The sequence below is a fragment of the Emydura macquarii genome, unplaced genomic scaffold (genome assembly GCF_026122565.2).
Source record: "Emydura macquarii macquarii isolate MOO-44397 ecotype Brisbane River unplaced genomic scaffold, CSIRO-AGI_Emac_v2 contig_3485, whole genome shotgun sequence".
NCBI lineage: Eukaryota > Metazoa > Chordata > Testudines > Chelidae > Emydura > Emydura macquarii.
The window spans coordinates 812,929-836,884 of NW_027133622.1; the positions used below are offsets into that span (position 1 = coordinate 812,929).

The 23,956-nt window shown below is 48.3% G+C and overlaps 1 protein-coding gene across 1 annotated transcript in view; it reads right to left on the reverse strand.

The window, feature by feature from the left end:
- Positions 1–23,956, reverse strand: part of LOC137144787 (uncharacterized) — an 88,809-nt gene that overhangs the window by 40,726 nt on the left and 24,127 nt on the right. The window contains exons 3-10 of the mRNA XM_067535277.1: positions 14,091–14,156; positions 13,417–13,482; positions 11,548–11,622; positions 10,040–10,090; positions 2,944–3,159; positions 2,591–2,728; positions 2,060–2,164; positions 1,794–1,844 (exon numbers count right to left, since the gene is read on the reverse strand). Coding sequence (XP_067391378.1) covers positions 1,794–1,844; positions 2,060–2,164; positions 2,591–2,728; positions 2,944–3,159; positions 10,040–10,090; positions 11,548–11,622; positions 13,417–13,482; positions 14,091–14,156 — 768 coding nt within the window. The remainder of the gene's footprint in view (positions 1–1,793; positions 1,845–2,059; positions 2,165–2,590; positions 2,729–2,943; positions 3,160–10,039; positions 10,091–11,547; positions 11,623–13,416; positions 13,483–14,090; positions 14,157–23,956) is intronic.

A 23,956-nucleotide genomic window follows, 5' to 3' on the forward strand; every position in this document is an offset into this window, starting at 1 on the left:
TGTACTAAATAAACAAGAAGTAGAAAATTGCTATCGAACATTCCCAAACGATTGAGAAGATCATAATCCAATGAATTAAATATGCAAAGTGATAACTAAAGCCACAACAATGAGAGTCATGAACCAAACATGACAAACAAGAACTGAAAACTGAAGACTGAAAATTGAAAATGGAAACCTGAGAAACAAAGAGGGGAACCTAAAAACGAGCAGAGAGAAACCCAAGAAAGGCTTACATTCGGCTCTTCTTTGAAAGTGGAAATTTGCATGAAAACTTTCTGATTTTGGGAGTTTTCCATTTTCCAACAACACTTTTATTTTCCATTTCCCCCCAATGTCACTATGAAATCAACTGACAGCTAATGGTAGGTACTAAATAACAACTATCGGACAGCAAACAATGACTAACAAATAGCCAATAACTGACAGCTATTAATGAATATAAAATAACAAATTATAGATGTTAGTTAACTGGCCATGCGAAGTAAAAGGCCTAACACAAACTCGATGGCATTAATCTTTGTCTGTCCGTATTGTCATAACCTTTTGAGATCACATTTGATCAATTCCCAAAGTTGAGAGGACATCGTAGGCGTCAGTGGGAAGAACCCTATCGATTCGGGAGGAAATAGGAAAACCGGAAAAGCCCAATTTCTATTTGGATCTGGTGACTAACATCAGCAGCCAACCACTCTGAGGAAGGGGGATGGAAGTAGCAGCATCTGGGTGCTGGGCGGGGACAAAGGAGGGGCATACAGAACCCCTGGCATGCACGGAGGGTGAATGGGCACATAGAGGTAGGGCTGGGACACAGGGTTAGGGTTAGAGTTGGGTGACTATATTCCAATGGAACACTTGTCCCATCACAAACACTTGGCTAATGCAGAATGATGTGGGTTGCCGTGAGTTGGCACCTGCTCCTGCAGACTCAGTGTCAGGCACAGGGCAAGTGCATGTAGCTCCTGCCCCTTGTGGGGCACAGGTAGAGCGGGTGGCTGGGTGTCATGGGCATATTGGGGCGTCGGTCCAACAGGGCCGAGGTATGGTTGGGCAGAGGTTTCCCTTAACTCTGCAGGACCTGGCTTGGCTGAAAGCGACATTCTGGATGGACACGAGCTGCATTCTGCACCTCCACGGTCAGCCCCCCAGCACCATAGAAATATTGGTGGAGCTGGGTCCACCATCCTCAGTGTTGGTGGAGCCCGGGCAGCTCGGGACCATATAACTCGCTGCCTATGGTTGCCAGAACTGGTCAACCTGGAGAAATGCTGGTTTCTTGGGGGGCCTGTATGTGGGCAACCATTTGCTCCACCCGCCCCAACTGTGGGTCCCCAAAACCCTCCCCACCCCGCACACTGCCACAAGGCTCCCCGACCCTCCCGGCCATGCGAGTCCACAGGCACATTTCAGATCACGAAGGAGAGTTGCCTTGGACATAGACACGCTTCTCCACTGGACCCTCAGGAGAGCCAGTGCTCAGCTGTGATAGCCCCCCACTGACAGCTAACGGGGCTAACGAATAATAGCCGCCTGATAATGGCAGTGAACCAGGAATGCAACAATTGCTAATATTTTGTTAATTACTGATCACGTTTGACTGTTCAGAGTCACTGCACCCGAACTCCGGCCTGGGGCGAGATCTCCGGAACTTTCTAACTGTTCCTAACAACCCCAAAGCCTTTACACGGCCCTCCTCCAATCCTCACACCACCCGAACTCCTGGGTCCTCCCCAGCCGGGACGTGGCTGCCAGGTCAGGGTCAGTAGAGCTGCATTATCCCTGGCCCCACCCACCTCCAAATAATCTGCTTCCGTCTGTTTAAACGTGCCGGAAATGTTAAAAATCTAGAAAATAATCAGAAGAAAAGGTGAGTGCCCCCACCGATCCCCCCGCCCTCGCAGCACGACATCCCCAGCAGAGCCCCCCATGCACTTCCTGCTCCCCAGCACCCTCTGCCAAGCCTCTACCCTGCCCCTGCATCATAGAATCCCCCATCCTTCCCACGCAGCATGGCACCCCCACCGAGCCCCACCCTGCCCATGCAGCAAGGTACCCCCACCCAGTATGAGCTGAGCAAGATGCTGAAGACAGAGAGCTTGATGCTGGTCTCCATGCGGCGCTGCAGGTCCAGGGAGCCCTCGGTGTCCACCAGGAATACGGCCACCTGCAGGACGGACAAACGGACAGATCCACCAGCTGCAGGGACAGGTGCCCTGTGCTAACACCACCCTCGCCCTGCCCAGCACTGAGATGGGCCCTGGGGGAGCAGGATCAAGCTGTGAACCCCCCACTCCCACCCCACTGTGTCTGTAGGTAGCCCCAGAACTGGGATCCTGGCCCCCAGGTGACCCCATTCCCCTCCCCTTCCCCCACTACTCCAGCCCCCTCCTCCATCCCTTCCAACTTCCCTGTTCCCATAGAATCCTGCCCCCCACATCCTCTCATTCAGCTCCCCCTCCTCTACTGCTCTAGCCCCCTTCTCCAGCCCCCCACCCCTTGACCCCCACAGGACCCTGCCCTCCACCTCCCCTCAGTCCCCTCCCCTACTGACCCATCCCTCATCCATTTGCCTGCACCCTGCCCCACTTACCTTCCTGCCCTGGGCCTGGACCCAGAGGGGCTGGTCCCACATCCACACCCCCTTCGTCACGGCTGCCGTCCCAGTGCGACATTCAAAACCCCCCAGGGCCTCGCCCTCTCCGCCCAGCCATGACCCATCCGCAGCCTCCTGTAGGGGGCAACCAGGGGAGGTCAGAAAGGAACAGAGTTTGTGTCTGAGGGGGCAACAAGTGAGACACTGGGGCAGGAGGTGGGGCCATACCTGGAGGGTGCGGCCTCAGTTGTTGAGGCCTGGGAGTGGTACAGGGAGAAGGCCCTGGCTTGGTTGGGAGGACCCTGTGGTTCAGGGACGGGTCCTTAGCTAGGTCACCAGTCCCCACTCACCGGGCTCTGGAGCCGGCGCAGCAGGCAGTTCAGCAGGAAGGATTTCCCCCGGCGCTGCTCCCCGATGATGGACACCAGGCAGACGGGGGCATCCTCCACCCCACCCTGCTCCAGGCAGCGGCTCAGGGCCTCCTCATCCAGGATCAGGCCCCCTTCCTCGTTCAGACTCACCAGCTGCACTGGACACCCGAGCTCTGACTGAATCCTTGGCATCTGCTGCAGGGACAGAGCAGGGTCAGAGCTGGGACCTGACCCCTGAGCTAGTCAGGCCCCTGCCCCTCGAATCAAATCCCTGTGAACCATTTCTACCGCTGTGAGCCAGCCAGTGCCCTGCCCCCCAAATCAGATCTGGTGTGCCCTAGAGGGGAAAGGCCCCATGTCCTATTTCTGACCACATGAACCATCCAGGCCTCCACCTAGATGAGGAGCCCATGATCAAATATTTGTTCCCTGTGTAGGTACTGATCGACTGGGATCAAGTTTTCTACCCCTTTAATCATTCTCGTGGGTCTTCTCTGACCCCTCCACATTTATCCATGTCCTTCCTGAACCGAGGACACCAGAACTGGACACAGGATTCCAGCAGTGTTGTACCAGGGCCAAATCCAGACATCAAACAACCTCCCTGCTCTTTTTTGTGATTCCCCTGTTTGTGCATCCTTAGTTTTTGTGGCCACAGAGTCTCACGGGGGGCTCACATCCAGCTGATGATCCACCACAGCCCCTGCACTTTCTCAGCATCCCTGCCCCCTTGAGAGAGCCCCCAGCCCCTGAGCATGGCCGATGTTCTTTGGCCATGTCACGGCAAGTCTTGTTTGCTTGTGCCCAGCGACCCTAGCGATGGGACTGTTAGGGAAGCCAGGCTTTTCTCTGCTATCTACAGCCTGTCAGACACCGTGTGCTGGTGCTAATCACCGGCTGTGTCGCTCCCAGCAGAGGCACAAGCCCCAGAGAGGAGGCTGATCTCAGTCAGAATCACTGTCCAGGGCAGCTAGGGAGACACAGGCACTGCTGGAGCCCAAGTCCAGAAGGCCCTGAGTTAAGTGTCAAGAAAGGCTAAGCTCAGGGGGTAGCCAGGAAATAGCTACATTTCCATCATGCAGTGATCTGTGAGCTGATTGGCCAAGCTTTCCTCCTGCTGAGGTGAGATCAAAATCACCCTCTCACCCCTGTAGAGCCCTGGGGGTAGGTGGGGAAACTGAGGCACAGAAAGGGGAAAGAAGAAGCCCTGTCCTAACTTCCCTTTTCCAGTGCTGGGCTCTGGGGACAGAGCTCCAAAGTCATCTCTTTTTCTGCTGGAGCCTCTTCCCAATTTCCCAGCCTGGGGTCCCTCCCAGCCACCAACATACCCAGAAGGGACCTGCTCTACCTGTCCTATCAGCAGTGATGCCTGAGTGAGCTCCCGGGCCGGCCCGATTCGTTTTTTCATCCTAAATGGATTTTCCCCCCCAAGATAGATGGAAAATGAGAATTTTATTTCCCTCCTTTTAGGAGACTGTGAACAAATAAGGTGAAAGACTAAGTGATAATCCTGCTTTTGGCCTTGATTTTAGACTAGGAGGCAAACAAGAATGTAAGAGAAAGCATAAGATTAAATTTGCCCCTGCCCAAACAGAGCAAGAGTTTTGCCTCTCTGTAATAAGAGAAGATAAAGGGACAGACCCCAGCAGGAGTTGCTACAGTAATCAAGCAGCTCAGGGAGAGAGAGAGAGGGAAACGCTGACACTAGGAAAAAGGGACCCTGGCTAAATGTAACCTCGCTCCCTAACCCCTCCCATGAGGTATAAAGGAGGCTCAGACTCCCTCCAGAATAGAACGTGACCATATATTGCAAAGAGTGTTACCAGCGGAGGGGGGCCATACAGGTATAATTCAGCCTACCAAGAAGAAGGAGGGGAAGGAGGTGGCTCCATCAGCATATGGAGCCATAGTTAGGGAAAGAGGGGGTGTGGAGCTATGGTTGGGGGGGGGGGAATGAAACTCTATCGGCCTATAGAGATAGGCCCAGGTGGTGTGAAGGGCTACAAATACAGTTATAGAAAAGGAAACCCAACTGGTATGAAGGGTTATGATTTTATGCTTGTTTGTTTAGACCAATAAACCCATTGCATAGCCTGCAGATTGGACTCTGGATTGGTGTTTTCTGGAAAACTGTGTCTGGGAACTGAGAGGGAAAGGGCAGGGAGTCCTAACACCTCCATCTTTGGATAAAATCTATCAGGTTTTCATTAACAGAAGAGCTTCCAGATTTGCAGGACATTTGGGGTTTTCCTGCAATCCGCAGCTGCTAGAGGCATGGGATTGCTGCACTGTAAAACCAAAGCAGTGAGCATCCAGCCCTCCGTTTCCAGCGCTCGCACCTGGGGATTGGTGGGGGAAGTTGGAAATGGGGCTCTAAAGACCAACAAACAAATAGAGAGCCCCTCTTTTTTGGGGGGGGGGGGAGAATAGCTGAGGGGGCAGCACTACTTCCACGGGTTAGCTTATGCCTGTAAATGTCCTGATCATGGCTAATGTAAGACAAGCCACATTCTGGGAGACTCTGCATGCACAAGGATTTGCCCTGGTTTTAACTGGTTTAACTGGTTAGAATTCTACTGTATCTCAAATCATGGCATGAGCCAAAGCGGGCAATGGTGGGGATAGATTAGCTGCTGTCTCTGCCTGTCTCTCTGCTGGACAGACAGCGAGGTCTCAACTGTCCCTGCCTTGCAGGAACCTGACCCTCCAGCCACTGGGAATCTCCACCCCACAGAGAACCAAGAGCTCTCATGTAACTGGGCAATGCCCCAGCATAGCTTAGGGAGTGTGAAACATGGGGAACAACCTGGAGGGGATGATCCTGACCCTTCTATGGGGGGAGCATTGATCAGATGGGATGATCCAGCCCCCTGGGGGAGCAGACTGGAGGGGACAGTCCTGCTGTAGGCTCAAAGCTTGATTCTATCATATTGATTCTATGTGAAATACCCTTATTATTTTAGTATGTGACAAACCACCACAGCAGGGCTTTGCATTTTGGGTATGTAGGGTGATCTATTCACTACTGATAAGTTTGTTTAAAACCACCATCTGTTTGTCCGAAACTAACATCTGGTCATTGCTTATCCTGTTTGTAAAGCTACCAAAGATCATTCTGAAAAACTATTGCTATTATTAAAGTACACATGTTTTAATGTCACTGCTTAATGTAACATCAGCAAATGTTCTAAAACAAAAAAATTCAAAGTTAAATAAAAATGTTTTGTAATAATAATAAATGTTTTAAATAAAAAAAGTTATTAGTTTCAAAAAACACTTGTGTCTTCCACTTACAAGTTTTAAATATATTATAAAAATAAAATATAAATAAATAAATAAATAATATATATGTAAAACCAAAAAGTAACCAAAAAAAGTACCAGCCTCAATGTTCAAAAAAGTAAAAATAACATCTTTTACAAATGGGCAAAAACTGCCCCCTTAACTCTAAAATCCACCTCAAAAAACAAAAACAAAATAAACTACAAAAAATAACAATAATAATAATTCTGGCAAAACATGAGTAATTAATAACCACACCAGAATGCAAATACAGCATAACAAAGCAAAACCTATAAAATGGCATAAATGCTTACCCCTATAAAAAAGCCGCAAAAATAAAAGCTGGGTTTGGTTCTACTATCATCTTCCAGGAGCATTGGTGCACACCAACAGACCCCTGCTCCCTCCCTCGGGTCTTAGCCACCTCTCCAATGGACTAACCTTATCAACTACAGCTAGTAACTGTTCTTCATCTTTATAAAACCTTGTGTGTGCATGCGTATGTATGTAAAAGTACGCAAGAAATTGCTTTTCAAAATCTTTAAATTCACAATAAACATAGCGTATTGCCTTGTCCCCCTAAATAAAATCCTGCTGTTTATTTTAAAAGCATAACACTGCCCCCTTGGGAGGAGAAGGGAAATAGACTGGAGGGATCAATCCTGCCCCCTGGAGGGGGTTGGGCTAGATTGGGGCAAACAAACACCTTCCACCTTACCCATCCAAATTTTTGCTTCTCTCCATGCAGGCAAAACTTTCTCTGAGAAACAAAAGCAAAACTGCCCTTGTCCCAGCTGGTGGGGTGTGCAGGGAAGTGGGGGGCCCTGCGCTCACATTTGTCCTGCCAGGAGGTGGGAGGGCAGTGGGGGGAGGGAACACAGAAAGGCACAGAGGGGTGGGGCCAGGCTGGAAAAGCAAGTGACAGAGACCGGATGGTGCAGAAAGAGAGAGACAGGGTGGGAGAGTCAGAGTGTGGAAGGAGGTTGAGACGCCCATGGGGGTGAAGAGACCCCCCCCCACAGATAGCCAGGACACTCCTGTTTTCAGCCCTGCGCTTGGCTCTGCCTAAGAGTCATTGACTGGGGGGAACAGGTGGCTCAATGGTAGGGGGATGGGATCCCAATTGTGCCAAGTGTTGCACAGACCTCGACTGGAATCAGGCCCCGTTGTGCCGGGCGCTGCCCAGATACCTCATGAGAGACAATCCTGGTGCCAAAGAGGTCACAGTGTAAACAGACAAAGTTTTACCATTTCCATTTTGTACATGGGGAAACTGAGGCACAGAGCGATGCAGTGACTTGTCCAATCGCACGAGGCATCTGTGGCAGAGCCAGAGATAGAATCCAAGAGACCTGGCTCCCAGCCCTGCGTTCGGGTGACAAGATTGGTTCAAATCTCCCTGCGTTTCAGCATCACTTTTCCCATCGTTCCTACAATCCTACTCTAGAACCCCAGAAACTTTCTATCTCTGGGGGAATATGCATCCTGTACACATGCTGAATCACTCTCATTGGACCGGTGGGGGCTGAGAGCCAGGACTCTTGGGTTCTATCCTTGGCTCTGGAAAGTTTGAGATTGTCCCGTGAAAAGTGACTGCTTGGGGCAGGTGAGTAGGGAATGGGACATGGGACCTTTCCCTTCCAGGATGGGACAGCTCTCACAGTGTCATTGGTGTTTGTTAATTGCTGCTATTTGCATTTTCACTCCTTTGGGCTAAGCAGAGACCAGGAATGGCCCATTCATGGCTGTGACATTGGACATTTAATTGAGCTAAGAAATTCCTTTGTGTAGGAATAACAACCATCAAGATCGACTGTGGACATGAGCAGCCTTTGCACTTTAGAGTCTCTTTCAGGAAATCTTATCTACACACCATTGCCAGGAGATTTCTGTTTCTTTCCTTTAATCCTCCCTGGTCTTATCTCCGCTGGGGACAAAGGTGTGTTATCAACCAGCAGATGAAACAGCTGCAGTGTGAGCTCAGCACGTTCAAATCCCAGTTAACATGAGTTAAAACCACAAGTGTCCTGTCTTCACTTGGAGTGGAACATGGGACAGTTAACATGAGTTAAAGCAACTTCTTTATTCCCAAATGAAGGCACAGATAGTGATTCTCCCTCAGCCCAGCTGATCAAAATATTTCAACTCAGACTTTTTGGCACCAAAAAAAAACCAAGCTTTCATCACAAAATGTTTTTTGTGTGGGAAAACTGTTGCTCTTGATGTGATTTTTCAGGGGCAGGGGGAGAATTTGGGTTTTTTTGGGGGGATAATCTGAAAAATGTTTCTGACACCCTGCACCCCCTGGTCACTTTTACAGTGTAATGGCGCATTGTCTAAAAGGCAAAGCATGTCACGTTAGCTGTCGTTGGAATGCCCATGAGGCACTCGATCTGTTGCACATTAATAGCCTGTTGAAGTGTATGTGCTGCCATCGTGTGTGAAGTTACCAAGTTTTGCTGTGTGTGTTACTGAAATATGTTGGGAGGGTGGGAGATGCCCACAGCCCACCTTCCAGTTGCAACAAAGCAGGGCCAGACAGGCCTTGATGGCCCATCAAGGGGAATCCAGTCTCCGAGAGGCTCCTTATAGAAGACAGGTACTCAACAGGGACTGCCTGACCAATGGGGCCGCCTGACCCCACATCACAGCAAGGATCTTTCTAGCTACTGGAAGAAAGTATAGAAGAGGCACAGTGACATCGTCCCTTGGCCTCTCTCCTCCGCCCCCATCTCTGGAGGGATTGCTGCTAGTCACTGAGAGATAACAACCTGGGCTAGAGAATTAAGGAGGCACAGTGGTCCCACAGCTCCAGGTTGTACCCCGGGGATCCTGCCACCCTCCCCCACCTCTTTCTCTGGTCGCTTGACTGGTGTCCCCTATTTCTTCTCCTCCTAGAGTAATCAGAGCAGTGATGTCTGCCTGAGTCTGCAGAGAGCCTGAAACCGCAGAGAGGTGTGAACGGCCTTGAGTGTGACTGACACAGCAGCTGTGTCTGAGTTGCAGAGAGCCAGAGCTGATTGCTGAGAGAGATGTGAACGGCCTTCAGTGTGTCTGACACAGAGGTGCTGCCTGAGGCCTTGTCTATGCTACAAAACTTCACTGATGCAAGTTACAGCTATGGCTACATTGCTGTCACCCCAGTGGAGGGGGCTGGTTCCGTGGCAGGGAGCCCTGGGGGTCCCCTTATCTCTCAGGGACTGGGGGAGCAGGGAGCCCTGATTGAGATATTTGGGGGGCTGTTGGGGTGCTGCTTCCTGGCCTAGTGTGATTGGCCAATGACAGGAGGACCTGGGGTCTGGGGTCAATGGAAGCAGCCCCCACTTCCAAAATCCAAGCTGGGAAGGGAGACGTGAGGGGAGGGGCAACGCAGTACCTTCACGGGGGAGGAGAAGTCGTAGTGTTTGGTCTTCAAGTATCAGGAGATGCCCTGTGGTGAAGAATGGCCAGAGGGCACAGGGGTCAGGGACTGCTCAGGCTACTTCTTGGCAAACCCCCCGCCCATGCCCTGCAGCATGGGACCCCTACTGAGCCCCTGTGAGAGGGTGTTGGAGGGTGAAGGGGCCTGGGCTCTGGAGCAACCAGATGCCGAAGGGCTGATAAGAGCTGCTGACAATGTGTTAGTTCCAGGCAAGCTCTGCTTAGGGTCTCTGCAAGGCTGTGAACATCGCTGAACAAAGGGGGACAATTCAGTAGAGACCCAGCCCCAGATCCGCATCCTCTGTCCCTCCAGTCCTGCCTAGCCCTGCATCCCCCGCTGCTGCTCACACACTCATGTCACTGGGATAATTACCTGGGGGTCCGACCTGTCGTTTTCTGGCAGCAGACCATATTCCCCGGAGGACTGGTGCAAAGAAACACAGCATTAAAATCCAACAAGTGCATCTCCCTGCACCCTTCCCCAGCCTGGCTTGCAGGGGCAGGGCCATTGTGGGGTGGGGGTGCTGGGAGGAGGAGGGGCTGGGCTGTGACAAGGCAGGAGGAAGCACAGGGGCCGAAGGGTCGTTCAGAGATGCTGACAGTGTGTTATGTCTCAGGGGTGTGAGCTCCCACCAGGCTCACTGCAGCCCAGGGCTTCTCCAGCCAGGGTCACGACGCACAGTCCTGCCGTGGGATCAGTGGGGAAAGATCCCGGCTGGCTGCTCTGGGGAAGGTTGGTGGGATGGTTATAGGGGAGATGCTCTGTGGTGGGGTGACGAGTGGACAGGAAGGTAGATACGGGAGCCAGGCTGGGGTTGGAAACAGTGAGCGGGGCCAAACATGAAATGGTCTCAACATATGCCTGTGTTTGTCATCAGCACAGGACACGACAACACCTAAAGTGGGACATCACTCGAAGAAGGAGATATTTCAAACAAGGCTGAGATGAACTGAAAATATGGGTGAACCGCACATTGTCAGGGAGCTGAGTGGTGTGCACTGGAAGGGGGAAAGAGGCTGGAGAATTACTGGGGCTCAGAGAAACATGCAGTTTAGTCCGCGTGCGATGCAATAAACTTGAAAACAGACCCAGAAAGATTTATTTGACTTATGTGGGTATGGAAAAGAAGATCACTGTATGAGAAAACCAGGATGAAACGCATTGGAAGCAAAAAAAGATTAAGCCATTTCACCAGGAGCAGCACCAGTCTCTTTCCAGTGGAGGGGCTGAGGTAGGCTAGACAAAAAATAAGGGGGGCTGTGCCCTCCCTTGCCATGAGGACCTTCTGCTTTCCATGGCCCCACCCACTGCTCCTCCGTGGTTAAGTGTGAGTCACACCTTCTCCTCTCCCCAAGGGGGAGAAATAATCTTAACCATCTCCGATGGTTTTCCCAACGGACCAGCATCATCCAAGGCTTATGAAGATTGATCTTCAGCCTGGTCTGTCTCATCCATACCCCAATTTACCTCACACCTCTGTGTGCTGACTCGCTGTGTAACCTGCTGTGGGATTTTACATTCACCACCCTTAGTGACTCCATATTCCACAGAAAACCCATCAAGTGAGACACAGATGCACATAACCCACATGGATACAAAGCTCTAGGAATACTCAATTGCTCCTTATAAATGGCCCATCTTAATAAACAGCATTTGAAGATTTTCATGCATTCATGGCCTGCGCCAAACATGCAGATAACATTTATGACATGAAATAAAATGGTCTTAAAATATGCCTGTGTTCGTCATCAGTTACAGATTGGCTATGTGGGGCAATTAGACCTAACATGGGCCAAAGGCAGCCCATCCAACCATGACACCCTACTCAGCAGTTTGTGGACCATTTCCTAAACTTCTGTGTCACCTTCCCCTCTGCTTACCTTTCCTTCAGATTTTTGCCCGTGAACTAAGCCACCACGCAAAGAAGCAGGAGATCCTTGGAACAGGTTTGTGGCCTGTAAGATTTGAGAAAAAAATGTTTCCCATTAGAGTCCTCAAAAGCCAGCACCACCACAATATTTTCCTAACACCCCTTTACATGCACACTAGCACCCCATTCCCCTTACACACACAAAGTAACATTCAGAGGTGTTTGTGATGTAAGGAGGTTGAAGCTCCCCTCTCTTCTTCCTGAGGCACTTGGGGCTGGCAATAGGCCACTGACCCACTGCAAGGCTACAGAGCACCCAAATTCACGTTACCTTTTTTACCTCCGGTTTTGGTGCTAATTAGGAAGCCATTCCATCAGCAGGGGCAGAAGAAGGCTGCTGTTTTACATATGGGAAATGCAATGAGAGATTTCAAACATGCCTGTTTTAGACTGATAATGTTCATGAACCGCACATTGTCAGGGTGCTGAGCGGTGCACACTGGAAGTGGGAAGAGTGAAAGTGGCTGAAGAATTACTGTAGCTTAGAGAGTCAGGAAGTTAAGTCCAGGAATAATTCAATACACACACAGAGAGAGATAGAAATATCTAATTAGATTTTTATGTTTTTATGAAAAAGGAGATGGCTCTATGAGAAAACTAGTACGAAATGTACTGGAAGCAATAAAGGATGATACTATTTGAAAAGGGGCAGCACCATGCTCATCCTAATGGATGGGTGACATGGGCTAGGCAAAAAATGGGTGAGCTGTGTTATACCCAGCCATGAGGACTTCCCCTTTCCATAAGCGCACCACCTGCTCCTCCTCGAATAAGTGCGAGCCATGCCTTCTACTCTCCTCAAGAGGTAGACATCAACTACACCTTCTCTGATGGGTTTCCCAATGTACCAGCATCAACCAAGGCTTATGCAGATTGATGCTCAGCCTGCTCACAGTAGTTCATGCCTCAATCTCCCTCACACCTGTGTGTGCTGACTGACTTTGTAACCTACCGTGGGATTTTACATTCACCACCCTTAGCCCTAAGGCTCTAAGAATATTCAGTTGCTCCCTATAAATGGCCTATATTAATAAACCCTTTTTACCTCAGCTTTTGGTGCTGATTTTGAATCCATTCTTTCAGGAGGGGTGGAAGGAGGCTGCTGATTTATCTTTGAGAAATGGAATGAGAGATTTAAAACATGCCTGAGGATAGAGTGATGATGTTGGAGAAGCGCACATTGTCAGGGACCTGAGTGGTGCACATTTGAGGGGAAGAGGCTGGGTATTTAATGTGGGTTTCAGAGGCATTCTCAGGTGCAGTGTAATACACACACACTCAGAGAGAGAAAGATGTAATTAGACTTTATGTTGTTATGGAAAAGGAGATCACTGTACGAGATAGCCAGTATGAAATTCATAAGAAATATTAAAGGACGATGCCATTTGAGCACCGGCTGTGCCAGCCTCTTCCCAATGGTTCGCTGAGGTGGGCTAGACAAAAACGGGAAAGATTTGTGCCCTTCCTGGCCACAAGGACCTCCTTTTTTCAAAAGCGCACCACCTGCTCCTCCTTGTCTAAGTGCAAGCCTCGCCTTGTCCTCTCCTCAAGAGGGAGACATCAACTTCATCTTCTCCCACGGGTTTCCCAAGGCTATGCAGATTGATCCTCAGCCTGCTCACATTCATTCATGCCCCAATCTCCCTCACACCTCTGTGTGCTAAGTGTCTATGAAACCTGCCGTGAGATTTTACATTCACCACCCTTAGTGACTCTATATTCCACAGGAAACACATCAAGCGAAACAAAAATTGCTACAAAGCTCTAGGAATATTCAGTTGCTCCCTATAAATGGACCATCTTAATAAACCCTTTATACCTCGGATTTTGGTGCTGATTTGGAATACATTTCTTCAGCAGGGGTGCAAGGAGGCTGCTGTTTTACCTTTGAGAAAAAGAATGAGAGATTTAAAACATGCCTGAGGATAGACTGATAATGTTGGTGATGCACACATTGTCAGGGACCTGAGTGGTACTCATCGGAATTGGGAAGAGGGGAAGAGGCGAGGGAGTTTATGAGGCTTTCAGATCCATGCTCTTTAATCCAGGTGTAATGGAATACACATGCAGTCAGAGAGAGAAAGATATAATCAGACATTTATATTGTTATGGAAAAAGAGATCACTGTATGAAAAAAGCAGTATGAAATTCATAAGAAGCATTAAAGTTTGATGCCATTTGAGCCCCGGTTGCGCCAGCCTCTTCCCAATGGTTTGCTGAGGTGGGCTAAGCAAAAACGGGGAGGATCTGTGCCCTCCCTGGTCACAGGGACCTCCCCTTTCCATAAGCCTACCACCTGCTCATCTTCGGCTAAGTGCAAACCAAGCCTTTTCCTCTATACAAGAGGGAGAAAACCTTGTCTGATGGTTTTCCCAACATAACAGCATGAACCAAGCTTCCCCTCTCCTCTTCCTAAAGCCCTTGTGGATGGCAATGGGCCACTGACCCTCTAAATGGCTGCAGATTACCCAAGTGTCACTTTACGCCTTTTACCTTTGGTTTTGGTGCTAATTTAGAACTCATTCCGTCAGCGGGGGTGGAAGAAGAGTGCTGTTTCACCTGTGAGAAATGAAATGAGAGATTTCAAATATGCCTGATTTAGACTGATAATGTTGGTGAAGCCCACATTGTCAGGGAACTGAGTGGTGCACATTGGACATGGGAAGAGGGGAAGAGGCTGGGGAGTTAATGTGACTTTCAGAGGCATGCTCTTTAATCCAGGTGCAGTGGAATACACACTCACTCAAAGAGAGAAAGATATAATTTGACTTTTATGTTGTTATGGAAAAGGAAACCAGTGTATGAGAAAAGCAGTATGAAATTCATAAGAAGCATTAAAGGACGATACCATTTGAGGACCGGCTGCGGCAGCCTCTTCCCAATGGTTCGCTTAGATAGGCTAGACAAAAAAAGAGCAGGGATCTGTGCCCTCCCTGGTCACAAGGACCTCCCCTTTCCATTAGCGTACCACCAGCTCCTCCTTGGTTAAGTGCAAACCAAGCATTCTCCTCTCCACAAGTAGGAGAAAACATGTTCAACTTCTCAGATAGTTTTCCCAACATAACAGCAGCAACCAAGCTCCGTTCTCCTCTTCCTGAAACTCTTGGAGAGGGCAATGGGCCACTGACCAACTGCATGGCTACAGAGTACCCAAGTATCTCTTTACCCTTTTTACCTTGGGTTTTGGTGCTAATTTAGAAGCCATTTCGTCAGCAGGGGTGGAAGGAGGCTGCTGTTTCTCCTGTGAGATATGAAAAGAGAGATTTCAAACATGCCTGTTTTAGACTGTCAATGGCATGAACCACACATTGTCAGGGAGCTGAGCAGTGCACACTGGAAGTGGGAAAAGGGAAAGTGGCTGAAGAGTTACTGTAGTTTAGAGAATCAGACAGTTAAGCCCAGGAGTAATTCAATACACACACAAACAGAGGTAGAAAAATCTAATAGGATTTTTATGTTTTTATGAAAAAGGAGATGGCTGTATGAGAAAACCAGTATGAAATGTATAAGAAGCAATAAAAGATGATGCCATTTAATCATCGGCTGCTCCAGCCTCTTTCCAATGGTTTGCTGAGGTGGGCTAGACAAAAAAGAGTGGGATCTGTGCCCTCCCTGATCACGAGGACCTGCCCTTTCCATGAGCCTACCTCCTGCTCCTCCTTCTGTAAGTGCTACCCACGCCTTCTCCTCTCCCCAAGCAAGAGACATCAACCTCACCTTCTCCAATTGTTTTCCCAACCTATCAGTGTCAACCAAGGGCTATGCAGATTGATCTTCAGCCTGCTCACATTGTTTTATGCCCCACTCTTACTCACACCTCTGTGTGCTGACTGTCAGCGTAAGCTGCCTTGTAACTTTACATTCACCAGCTGTAGTGATGACAGATTCCACAGGCAACCCATCAAGCAGTACAGAAATGCACATAACTCGCATTGATACAAGGGTCTAGGAATATTCTATGGCTCCCTAACATCTGGGCCATCTCAATAAAGCAGCATTTGAAGTTTTTCATTCTTTCATGACCTATGTGAAACATACAGATAACATTCATAACATGAGAAGTTTCAGAGGTTTAGCCGTGTTAATCTGTGTACAGAAAAAACAACAAGAATCCTGTAGCACCTTAAAGACTAACAAATTTCTGCGGGTATAAGCTTTCGTGGTCTGCAACCCACTTTGTAAGATGCATTGGCCAAAGTCAGACCCTCCAGCCATGACACCCTACACAGTAGTTTAAATCTGTCCTTGTGGACCATTTCTTAAACTGCAATGTCACCTTCCCCTCTATTTTCTTTTCTTTCTGATTCTGGCCCCTGAACTAAGCCACTCTGCAAAGAAGGAGGAGATCCTTGGAGCGGGTCTTGGGCCTGTGAGCATTTGTTTCCTATGAGAGTCCATAAAATCCAGTACCACCACAATATTTTCGTAACAACCCTTTACACGCACCTCACTCCACTTACACACACAAACAGTCAGAGGTGATGGTGACGGAACGGCACCTAAGAAGAGAAAGAAAATAGCCTTTGGACTCGGGGGATGGGAGTATCCTAACCTGAAGAGTTTGGTCAATAATCTTACTGGAAGCATGTGGTGAGAATTTTTTCTTGTATCTAATATAGTTTGTTAAATTAGGTAGTAGAAAGGATTTTATATTTATTGTTCTTGTAACCATTTCTGACTTTTATGCCTCATTACTTATACAATTTAAAATCTCCCTCTCTGTTGCTAATAAACTTGTTTTGTTGTTTTATCTAAGCCAGTATGTTTAAGTTGAAGTGTCTGGGTAACTCTATTTAACACAATATTATCCCCTTTATTTGCACAGTCTTAGGGAGTGATGGGCAGTACAAAATATACATTGTCAGGCAAAGTCTGGGACTGGGGGTGTATTGGTGTCACCTTGCAGTAGAACCAAGGCTGATGAGAACCAGGGTCTGGTTGGCAGTCTGCAGTTGCACAAATACATCTGGGAGTAACCTGCATGCTGGTGGTAGGTTGTGAGCAGTCCAAGTTGGAGGCTACAACATGAAGACTTTGCCAGGTACCCCAGGTTACAGTGTAGAGTTGGCACAGCCCCCCACTGGTCGGGACTGTACCTCCGTATTTCACAGACAGTAAATGTCATAATGCCACTCTATAAATCCATGGTACACCCACACCATGAATACTGTATTCAAATCTGGTCACCACATCTTAAAAAAGATATATTAGAATTGGAAAAGGTACAGAGAAGGGCACCAAAAATAATTTAGGCAATGGAACAGCTTCCATATGAGGAGAGATTAAAAAGACTGGGACTGTTCAGCTTGGAAAAAAGGCAACTAATGAGAGATATGACAGAGGTCAATAAAATCATGAAAGGTGTGGAGAAAGTGAATATTGTATCTGCTGCTACAACAAACATGATTGTTAAGCAATGCTTTTGAGTGGTTAACCACCATGATGCTGATATCCAAGCAGGGTGGATAAGAGGGGGCATGGTGGGTGGATAAACTTGACAAATTTAGGAATGGGATTGTATGATACGATGTCACCAGCTCTTGGTGTGGTCTTCTGATGGGTTTCGGCTGCTCCTGACTGGCACTCCTTAGTTTGCCCCTGGTCAGGTTAGTTCTTGGACACTCACCACTAATTAAGTCTAGGAGTGTGCTTCAGACTCTTGGCTGAGTTCGTGGGGGTGCCCTAATGCAGGAATGTCATCCCTTCACCATCTCAGGATTTTCTGCATTTCTTCCTCCTCTGTACTGTCCTCTATAGAGCAAGCCTTGTTCCTGCTATTGGCTGCTGCTGTGGGTGCCTACCTCTATGATTGGCAGTTGGGCAGCTGCATGGGGGTGTGATCAAGCTCCTTGTTTGTAATCAGGAGAGGATCTCCACCCCATCTGTCTGTGCTCAGTATGGGGTTTGGAGACCCCATTACACGGGAATGCCTGCAATAGCAGGATCTGGACTCGATGACTCAAAAAGGCCATTCCAGGCTGATGTTCTATGTTCTTACAAATGTGGGAGAAGATGGAGAATGAGCAGGAAGCAGCTCTGGAAGATGAACCAGGAGGTGGTAAGGTTGGCCAATGGTTAGGATTTGATACCTCAGGGAATAAATTATCAAGAATAACGCAGAAAAGGCAGAAGAATTCAATAAATATTTCTGTTCTGTATTTGGGGGGAAAAACAGATGATAGTCTCATCGTATGGTGATAACACTCGCTCCATTCCACTAGTATCTCTAGATGATGTTAAACAGAAGCTATTAAAGTTAGACTTTTAAAATCAGCAGATTCAGTTAATTTGTATCTAAGAGTTTTAAAAGAGCTGGTTGATGACACTGATGGACTGGTAATGTTGATTTTTCAATACGTCTTGGAGCATTGGGGAAGTTCCAGAATCAACATGGGTTTATGAAAAATAGATCCTGTTAAACTAACTTGGTATCATTTTTTTAAATGAGATAATGTTTGGTTGATAAAAGTAATAGTGTTGATGTAATATACTTAGACTTCTGTAAGTATGCAGTGTTGTTGCAGACGTGTTGGGCCCAGGATATTAGAGAGACAAGGTGGGTGTGGTAGTAGCTTTTACTGGACCAACGTTTTTCATGAAAGAGACAAGCTTTCAAGCTACACAGAAAATCTGTCTTTCTTCAACCTAAGTTGGTCCAATAAAAGATATTACCTCACCCGCCCTGTCTCGCTAGACTTCTATAAGACGTTTGATTTGGTACTGCACAACATTTTGCTTAACAAACTAGAACAAGATAAAATTAACACAGCAGTCAGTTTTTAATCCCTTTAATGTGTTACTGAGAGGTCTAAAAATGTCATTCTAAAACAGGTACTAATAATTGAGTGGGTGTGTTTCCAATGGTGTCCTGCAGGGATCGGTGCTTGGCCCTGTGCTAATTAACATTTTTATCGATGATCTGGAAGAACACAAACTCATCTAACTAAAAGTTTGCAGATGACACAAAAACTGGGGGAGTGGTAAATAATGTAAAGGACAGGTCACTGACATAGAGCGATCTGAATCTCTTGGTAAGCCAGGTGCAAGCAAACTAAATGCATTTTAATATGGCTAAATGTAAATATACACATCTAGGAACAAAGACCACATTCACAGGATGGGGGTCTGTGTCTTGGGAAGCAGTGACTCTGAAAAAGATTTGGAGGTTGTGGTTGATAATCAGATGAACATAAGCTCCCACCCTGACGTTGTGGCCAAAAGAACTAATACGATCCTGGGATGCAACAACCAGGGAACCTCACATTGCAGCACTGGTGTGACCACTGCTGCAATACTGTGTCCAGTTCTGGTGCCCACAACTGAAGCAGGAAGTTGAAAAATAGGAGAGGGTTCAGAGAAGAGTAATGAGAATGATTAAAAGAATTAGAAAACCGGCCATAGAGTGATGGACTCAAAGAGCTTTATTTAGCTTTATTTAGCTTAATAAAGAGAAGGTTGAGGGGTGACTTGATTATACTCTGTAAGGATCTACATGGGGAGGAAATATTTAATCATGGGCTCTTTAATCTAGCAAAGGTGAAACATGATATAAAGAGTGGAAGAAGAAGCTAGACAAATTCAAACTGGAAATGAGAGTAATTTAACCACTGAAACAAATTTATCTAGATCACTGACAATTTTTAAATCTAGATTGGATGTTTTTCCTAAAAGAGCTGCTCTAGGACTCATTCTGGGGAAGTTCTCTGGCCAGGAGGTCAGACTAGATTATCACAATGGCTCCTTCTGGCCTTGGAAACTTTGGTTGTATGAGAAAATCTGTATTTTTCTAGACCTTGGGGAGGGAGGGCAGCAAGTGTCTGTTTCCTTATCTTGGGGCAGAAAAAAGCAGTGTTTCCAAAGACACATAGAATAGAGGTTTGGAGCTGACAGAGCACGTACGTCGACTGCTGAGGGAAAAGAAATATATGGGTTGCTAATGTGTGGATTCTGGACAGTTCCTGGATCATGCATTTGCAGAAGTTTGTGGGAGAGCAAGGAGTACATTAGGATATGGGGACTCCTAACTACAGGCTAGTTTGAGTGGAGGGAGGTGGCCTGCATTGTCATCATGTTTTGCCTATCGTGCAGTATCTCACTGGTGACATCAGAGGCTGTGATCTACCTGACAATGTTCTTATTTACTTGGGTGGAAATGATTTTGGCCCTGTTCCTGGTACACACCTCCTACAATGTCTGAGAGCAGATTTTGACTACATCAGAAATGTGTGTCCAGGAGCTGTGACAATTTCCCCTAGTTTGGGTCAGTGTCTGACTAATCTCTGCAGCAAGGTGTGGGTGTTTGTCCCCTGGGGGGTCCCTGCAAAGCTCAATGCTGGGGTCCTGATCTGGGACTGGGAAGAAGATGGAAGTAGTGGGAGAGCAGAGAGAGGCCCAGGGGAACAGGAGTGGCTCCCTCCAGAGCCCATCCTCACGTCCCCTGCCTATGCCCAGCTCCTGCTCCCAGCTGGGGGCTCTGCTGTCTAGGCATCCCTGCTACTCAGCTCTGATTCCATCTCTGGGTCTGCCCCAGGTTCCAAGCAGCTCCATCCCCTGCACTCCCCTGCTCCGTCCCGGTGGATGGTCTACAGGGGAGAAAGAGGTTGCCTGGCAGGGCAGCAAAGGGGCTTGAGCTGCCCGTGAGTTCCTTCCATTTGGCCTGCAGGGCACTAGCTGTTCCCTCCTGCTTCCTGCTCGGGGCTCTTCTGTAAACTGGCTCCAGCTGGCCCTTGGTTCCTGGCAGCTCCCTTGCTCTCCCTGTCTGCCAGGTGGCCCCTTTCCCTTCCAGCTACAGAGCATCCTCTGAGCATCATCTGAGATACTGTGTGGGGCATACTCAGAGGCAGGTCAGTGTGGGAATGGTGCAACTAGGACTGAGCAGGGGAGTACACCTACTGTGGAGGGGGAAGAGGATTTTTCTCTTAAACATAAAACTGTCAGAATTTTGGAACAAGCCCTGCCACAAACTCCACCCTCCAATGCTTAGGAGACATGACCATGAATGCATTCCACTGTGACATAGGTTTTCTTTGCCCCAGGTGTAGTAGAAAGTGAGAGCCTGAGACAGGAGGCCTGGTAAAGGGGCCTGGTATGAGGCCTAAGGCCTGAACTAAAGTCAAGCCCTGCTAATATAAAGCAGAATTAGCAAGAGTCAGGGCAAGTCAGCCCCTGCCCTGTTACAAAGCAGATACCTGCTTTCAGGTTCATTATCCAACACATAAGCTTGGCAAGACCAGGGCTGGCGTTGTGAAAACACAAGCACTCCTAGGCACTAAGCATTCACGTAAACACATTCCAGAAGGGCAGTACCAGAATACTTCGATACCAAGTATGGTGCAAGTACACTCCCCAAAGATCACAAGGACACCCTGACCCCTCTTAAAGGTAAGTCAGGTTGACAGTGTGATGGATGGAGATGTCTTGATTGAAACAACATGGGCAAGGTAAAGGGCGGTAACTAACCATGTCAGAAGGGCAACATGTAACTTGTTTGTATCAGTGTATAAAAGAGGGTCTCAGAGGGCGCGTCTTTGTCTGCCCAAGTGGGGAATGGAAAGTCCCTCCACTCACTGAACCGTGTTAATTGTCACGGACATACATGTATTGTGTGTACTTGTAGCACGTACAGAGCGCTAATACCGTGCTTCATCAACAATAAACCTGGCCAGGTGCCTTCACTACTGCACGTGGGTCTGTGGATTTATTGGGCTGTTTGAGCAAGGTCTTCTGTGCCACTCTCTGTGCAGTGGGAGCAGCACGCTGAAAGCACACACACACAGCCAACACCTGACAACACCAGGCACTGCCTGTGAGTCAGGTTATAGGAGCTGGGGGAAGTAACAGCAATAGAAACATGTAGACTAGGGAGTGAGGACTTCAGGGAGATGCATTCCCTGTTTGGGGGGAGGGGGCTGTTGGGGCCCAGCTGATGTGTGGGGTGGGGAAGCTGGCTGGCTCAGTATGCAAACTGCAGGACATGGTACGTACAGCTACCTTTAATACCTATAACTCCTACCAACAAATCTTTTCCTAATTCAAACAAACAGATCAACCTATGTTAATGCAGAGTCTGTGTTGCTCAGTGGCATGTTGTCCCCTTGCAGAACACAGAGCTGAACAAAACCTTAACTTCTGAAACCCAGGAAATGCGCAGTTGAGGGTTGCCCTTGCAACCTTAACTCTGCCCTTTCAGCAATGCCCCAATACGCCCCATTCTCACACATATCTTGACTCTGCCACTGCCACAGTTGCTGAAATATCCAAGCAGCTCCCTTCCTTTTACAAACCCCTTCACTCTCACAGAATTCCATCTAATACGATTAACAGACCAAAAGAGGGAGGGGGGAAGTTACCCACACCACCTTCCCTGTACTATCTTTGAGCAACGCCTCAATATGCACATGGCACATACTTGGACTGGCCATTGGCACTGTAAGATTCAGGAGTTTCTAGACACTCTTTTCCCACTGAATTCCAATTAGAAATAAGGCATCAATATCTAACAGTCAGGGTGACTAACCACTGAAACAAACTATCGAGGGAAATCGTGGATTCTCCATTTCTTGGAGTCTTCACATCCAAACTGGAATATGCTGAGTTCCCAATGAAAGAACCTGTGAGTCCTATTCTTTACACAGGCCCTGACACCTTCAGTCCATTGTCTTCTTCCTTTAAAATATGCTGAGTTCACATGTTCAGCCTGCCTTGGGTTGGCCGGCATTAAGTGTTAATGTATTTCCATTAATATATGTTCAGGCCAGCCAGCTTTTGATGGTGCATTCACACCACCCCAACACTGGATGATTCAAACACCTAACGCCACCCCTTTGTTCCAGGGAAAGCATTTTAACCTCTCTGCTGCCAGTGGATAAGAATGCAAACTTAAATCATCCTATGCTAGGTTGACTTTCAGCCACTGCAGTAAATACTGCTCCCTGCCAGGAGCACGGCTGCCCCCCTGGACTCTCAGCTCCCTGCTATCTGCCAGGAGCCCTCAGGGTGCAGGGAGCCAGGAGCCCAAACAGAGAGTCCGGAGCCTGGGTAGCATCCAGACCTGGAGCGAGGAGCTGGGAGCCCACACGGCAGCCCAGTCAGGGGTGGGGAACCAGGAGTGCAGGGAGCAGCAGGGCTGAGAGTGGGGAGCAGGGAGACTGGGCAGCAGCAGGGCTGTAGCTGGAGCCTCCCAGCCACCTTGGGGTGCCGTGAAATTGACAAGAATGACAGACCACAGCAGATGGAAGGCACGCGGTGTCTGCATGGACACTGGATTACCCTAACTGCCCCAACATAAGCCTTATACCTCTCGTGGAGGTGGAGTTATGATGTTGGTGTAGTAGAGCACTTACATCGGTGGGACAAGGCTGTAGTGTAGATACTCACTTAGTCAGGTTGAAGTAAGCTGCCTTACATCGACTTAACTCTGTAGTGTAAGCAGGTCAAAGTCATAGGGGTAAACTGAGACACGTTGTTCATACAAAACAACGAGAGCTCTGTGGCACCTTAAAGACTAACAAATTTATGTGGGCAGAAGATTTCGTGGGCAGAAGCCCACTTCGTCAGATGCATGAAAAACAAGCCCACAGGACTCTTGTTGTTTTGCTGAAAACAGACTAACATGGCTACCCCTCTGGAACTCATTGTTCATATAGATATTACAGAAAATCTCCACCTCTAGCACAGTCTAGCATGGTGAGGTCCTGGTCCATAACCAGAGCTCCTAGGCACTACCATGATACACCTAATAAATAAATAATGTACAGCACCTAGCACACTGGGATCCTGGTCTCTGACTAGGGCTTCTCAGTACTACAGTGATTCAAATAAATAATAATAATACTATGAGAAGAAGTATCTGACACTAAAAAAGGAAACTTGGGGTTTCTGTGTATAATTCTCTGAAAAGGGAGCTGCTGCCTAAGGACCCAGGCAAAGCATGTTGCCATGGGACTATAAGACAGGTGCAGGCTCTTTGCTACAGCCAAGTGGATCAGCGCTCCCCTCCCCCTGGCTGTAGCAGGGAGCACAGCGAAGTGCTCCTCCTGGGTCGCTAGGCGCTGGGGTCTCTGCTGGAGTCAGAGGGAGGGGAGCACTGACCTCCCATCTCCCTAGCTGCAGAAGGGAGCCACTGCCTAGGGCCCCAGTAAGAGTCCACAGGGCTGCAGGATGCATGCAGGAGGCAACCTCCTCGCTGAACTCCTTCCATCTGGCTGCAGTGCTTTACGGTTTGGCCTGCACTTAGCAGTCCACCCACTGTGACTTAGCTGCCAGGCCATGTGCTTCAGTGCGTAGTGACAGTCACTCATCTACACTGGTGCTTTGTTTGTGAGTGTGTGACATACCGTGAGTAATTTGTAGGTGTAAAA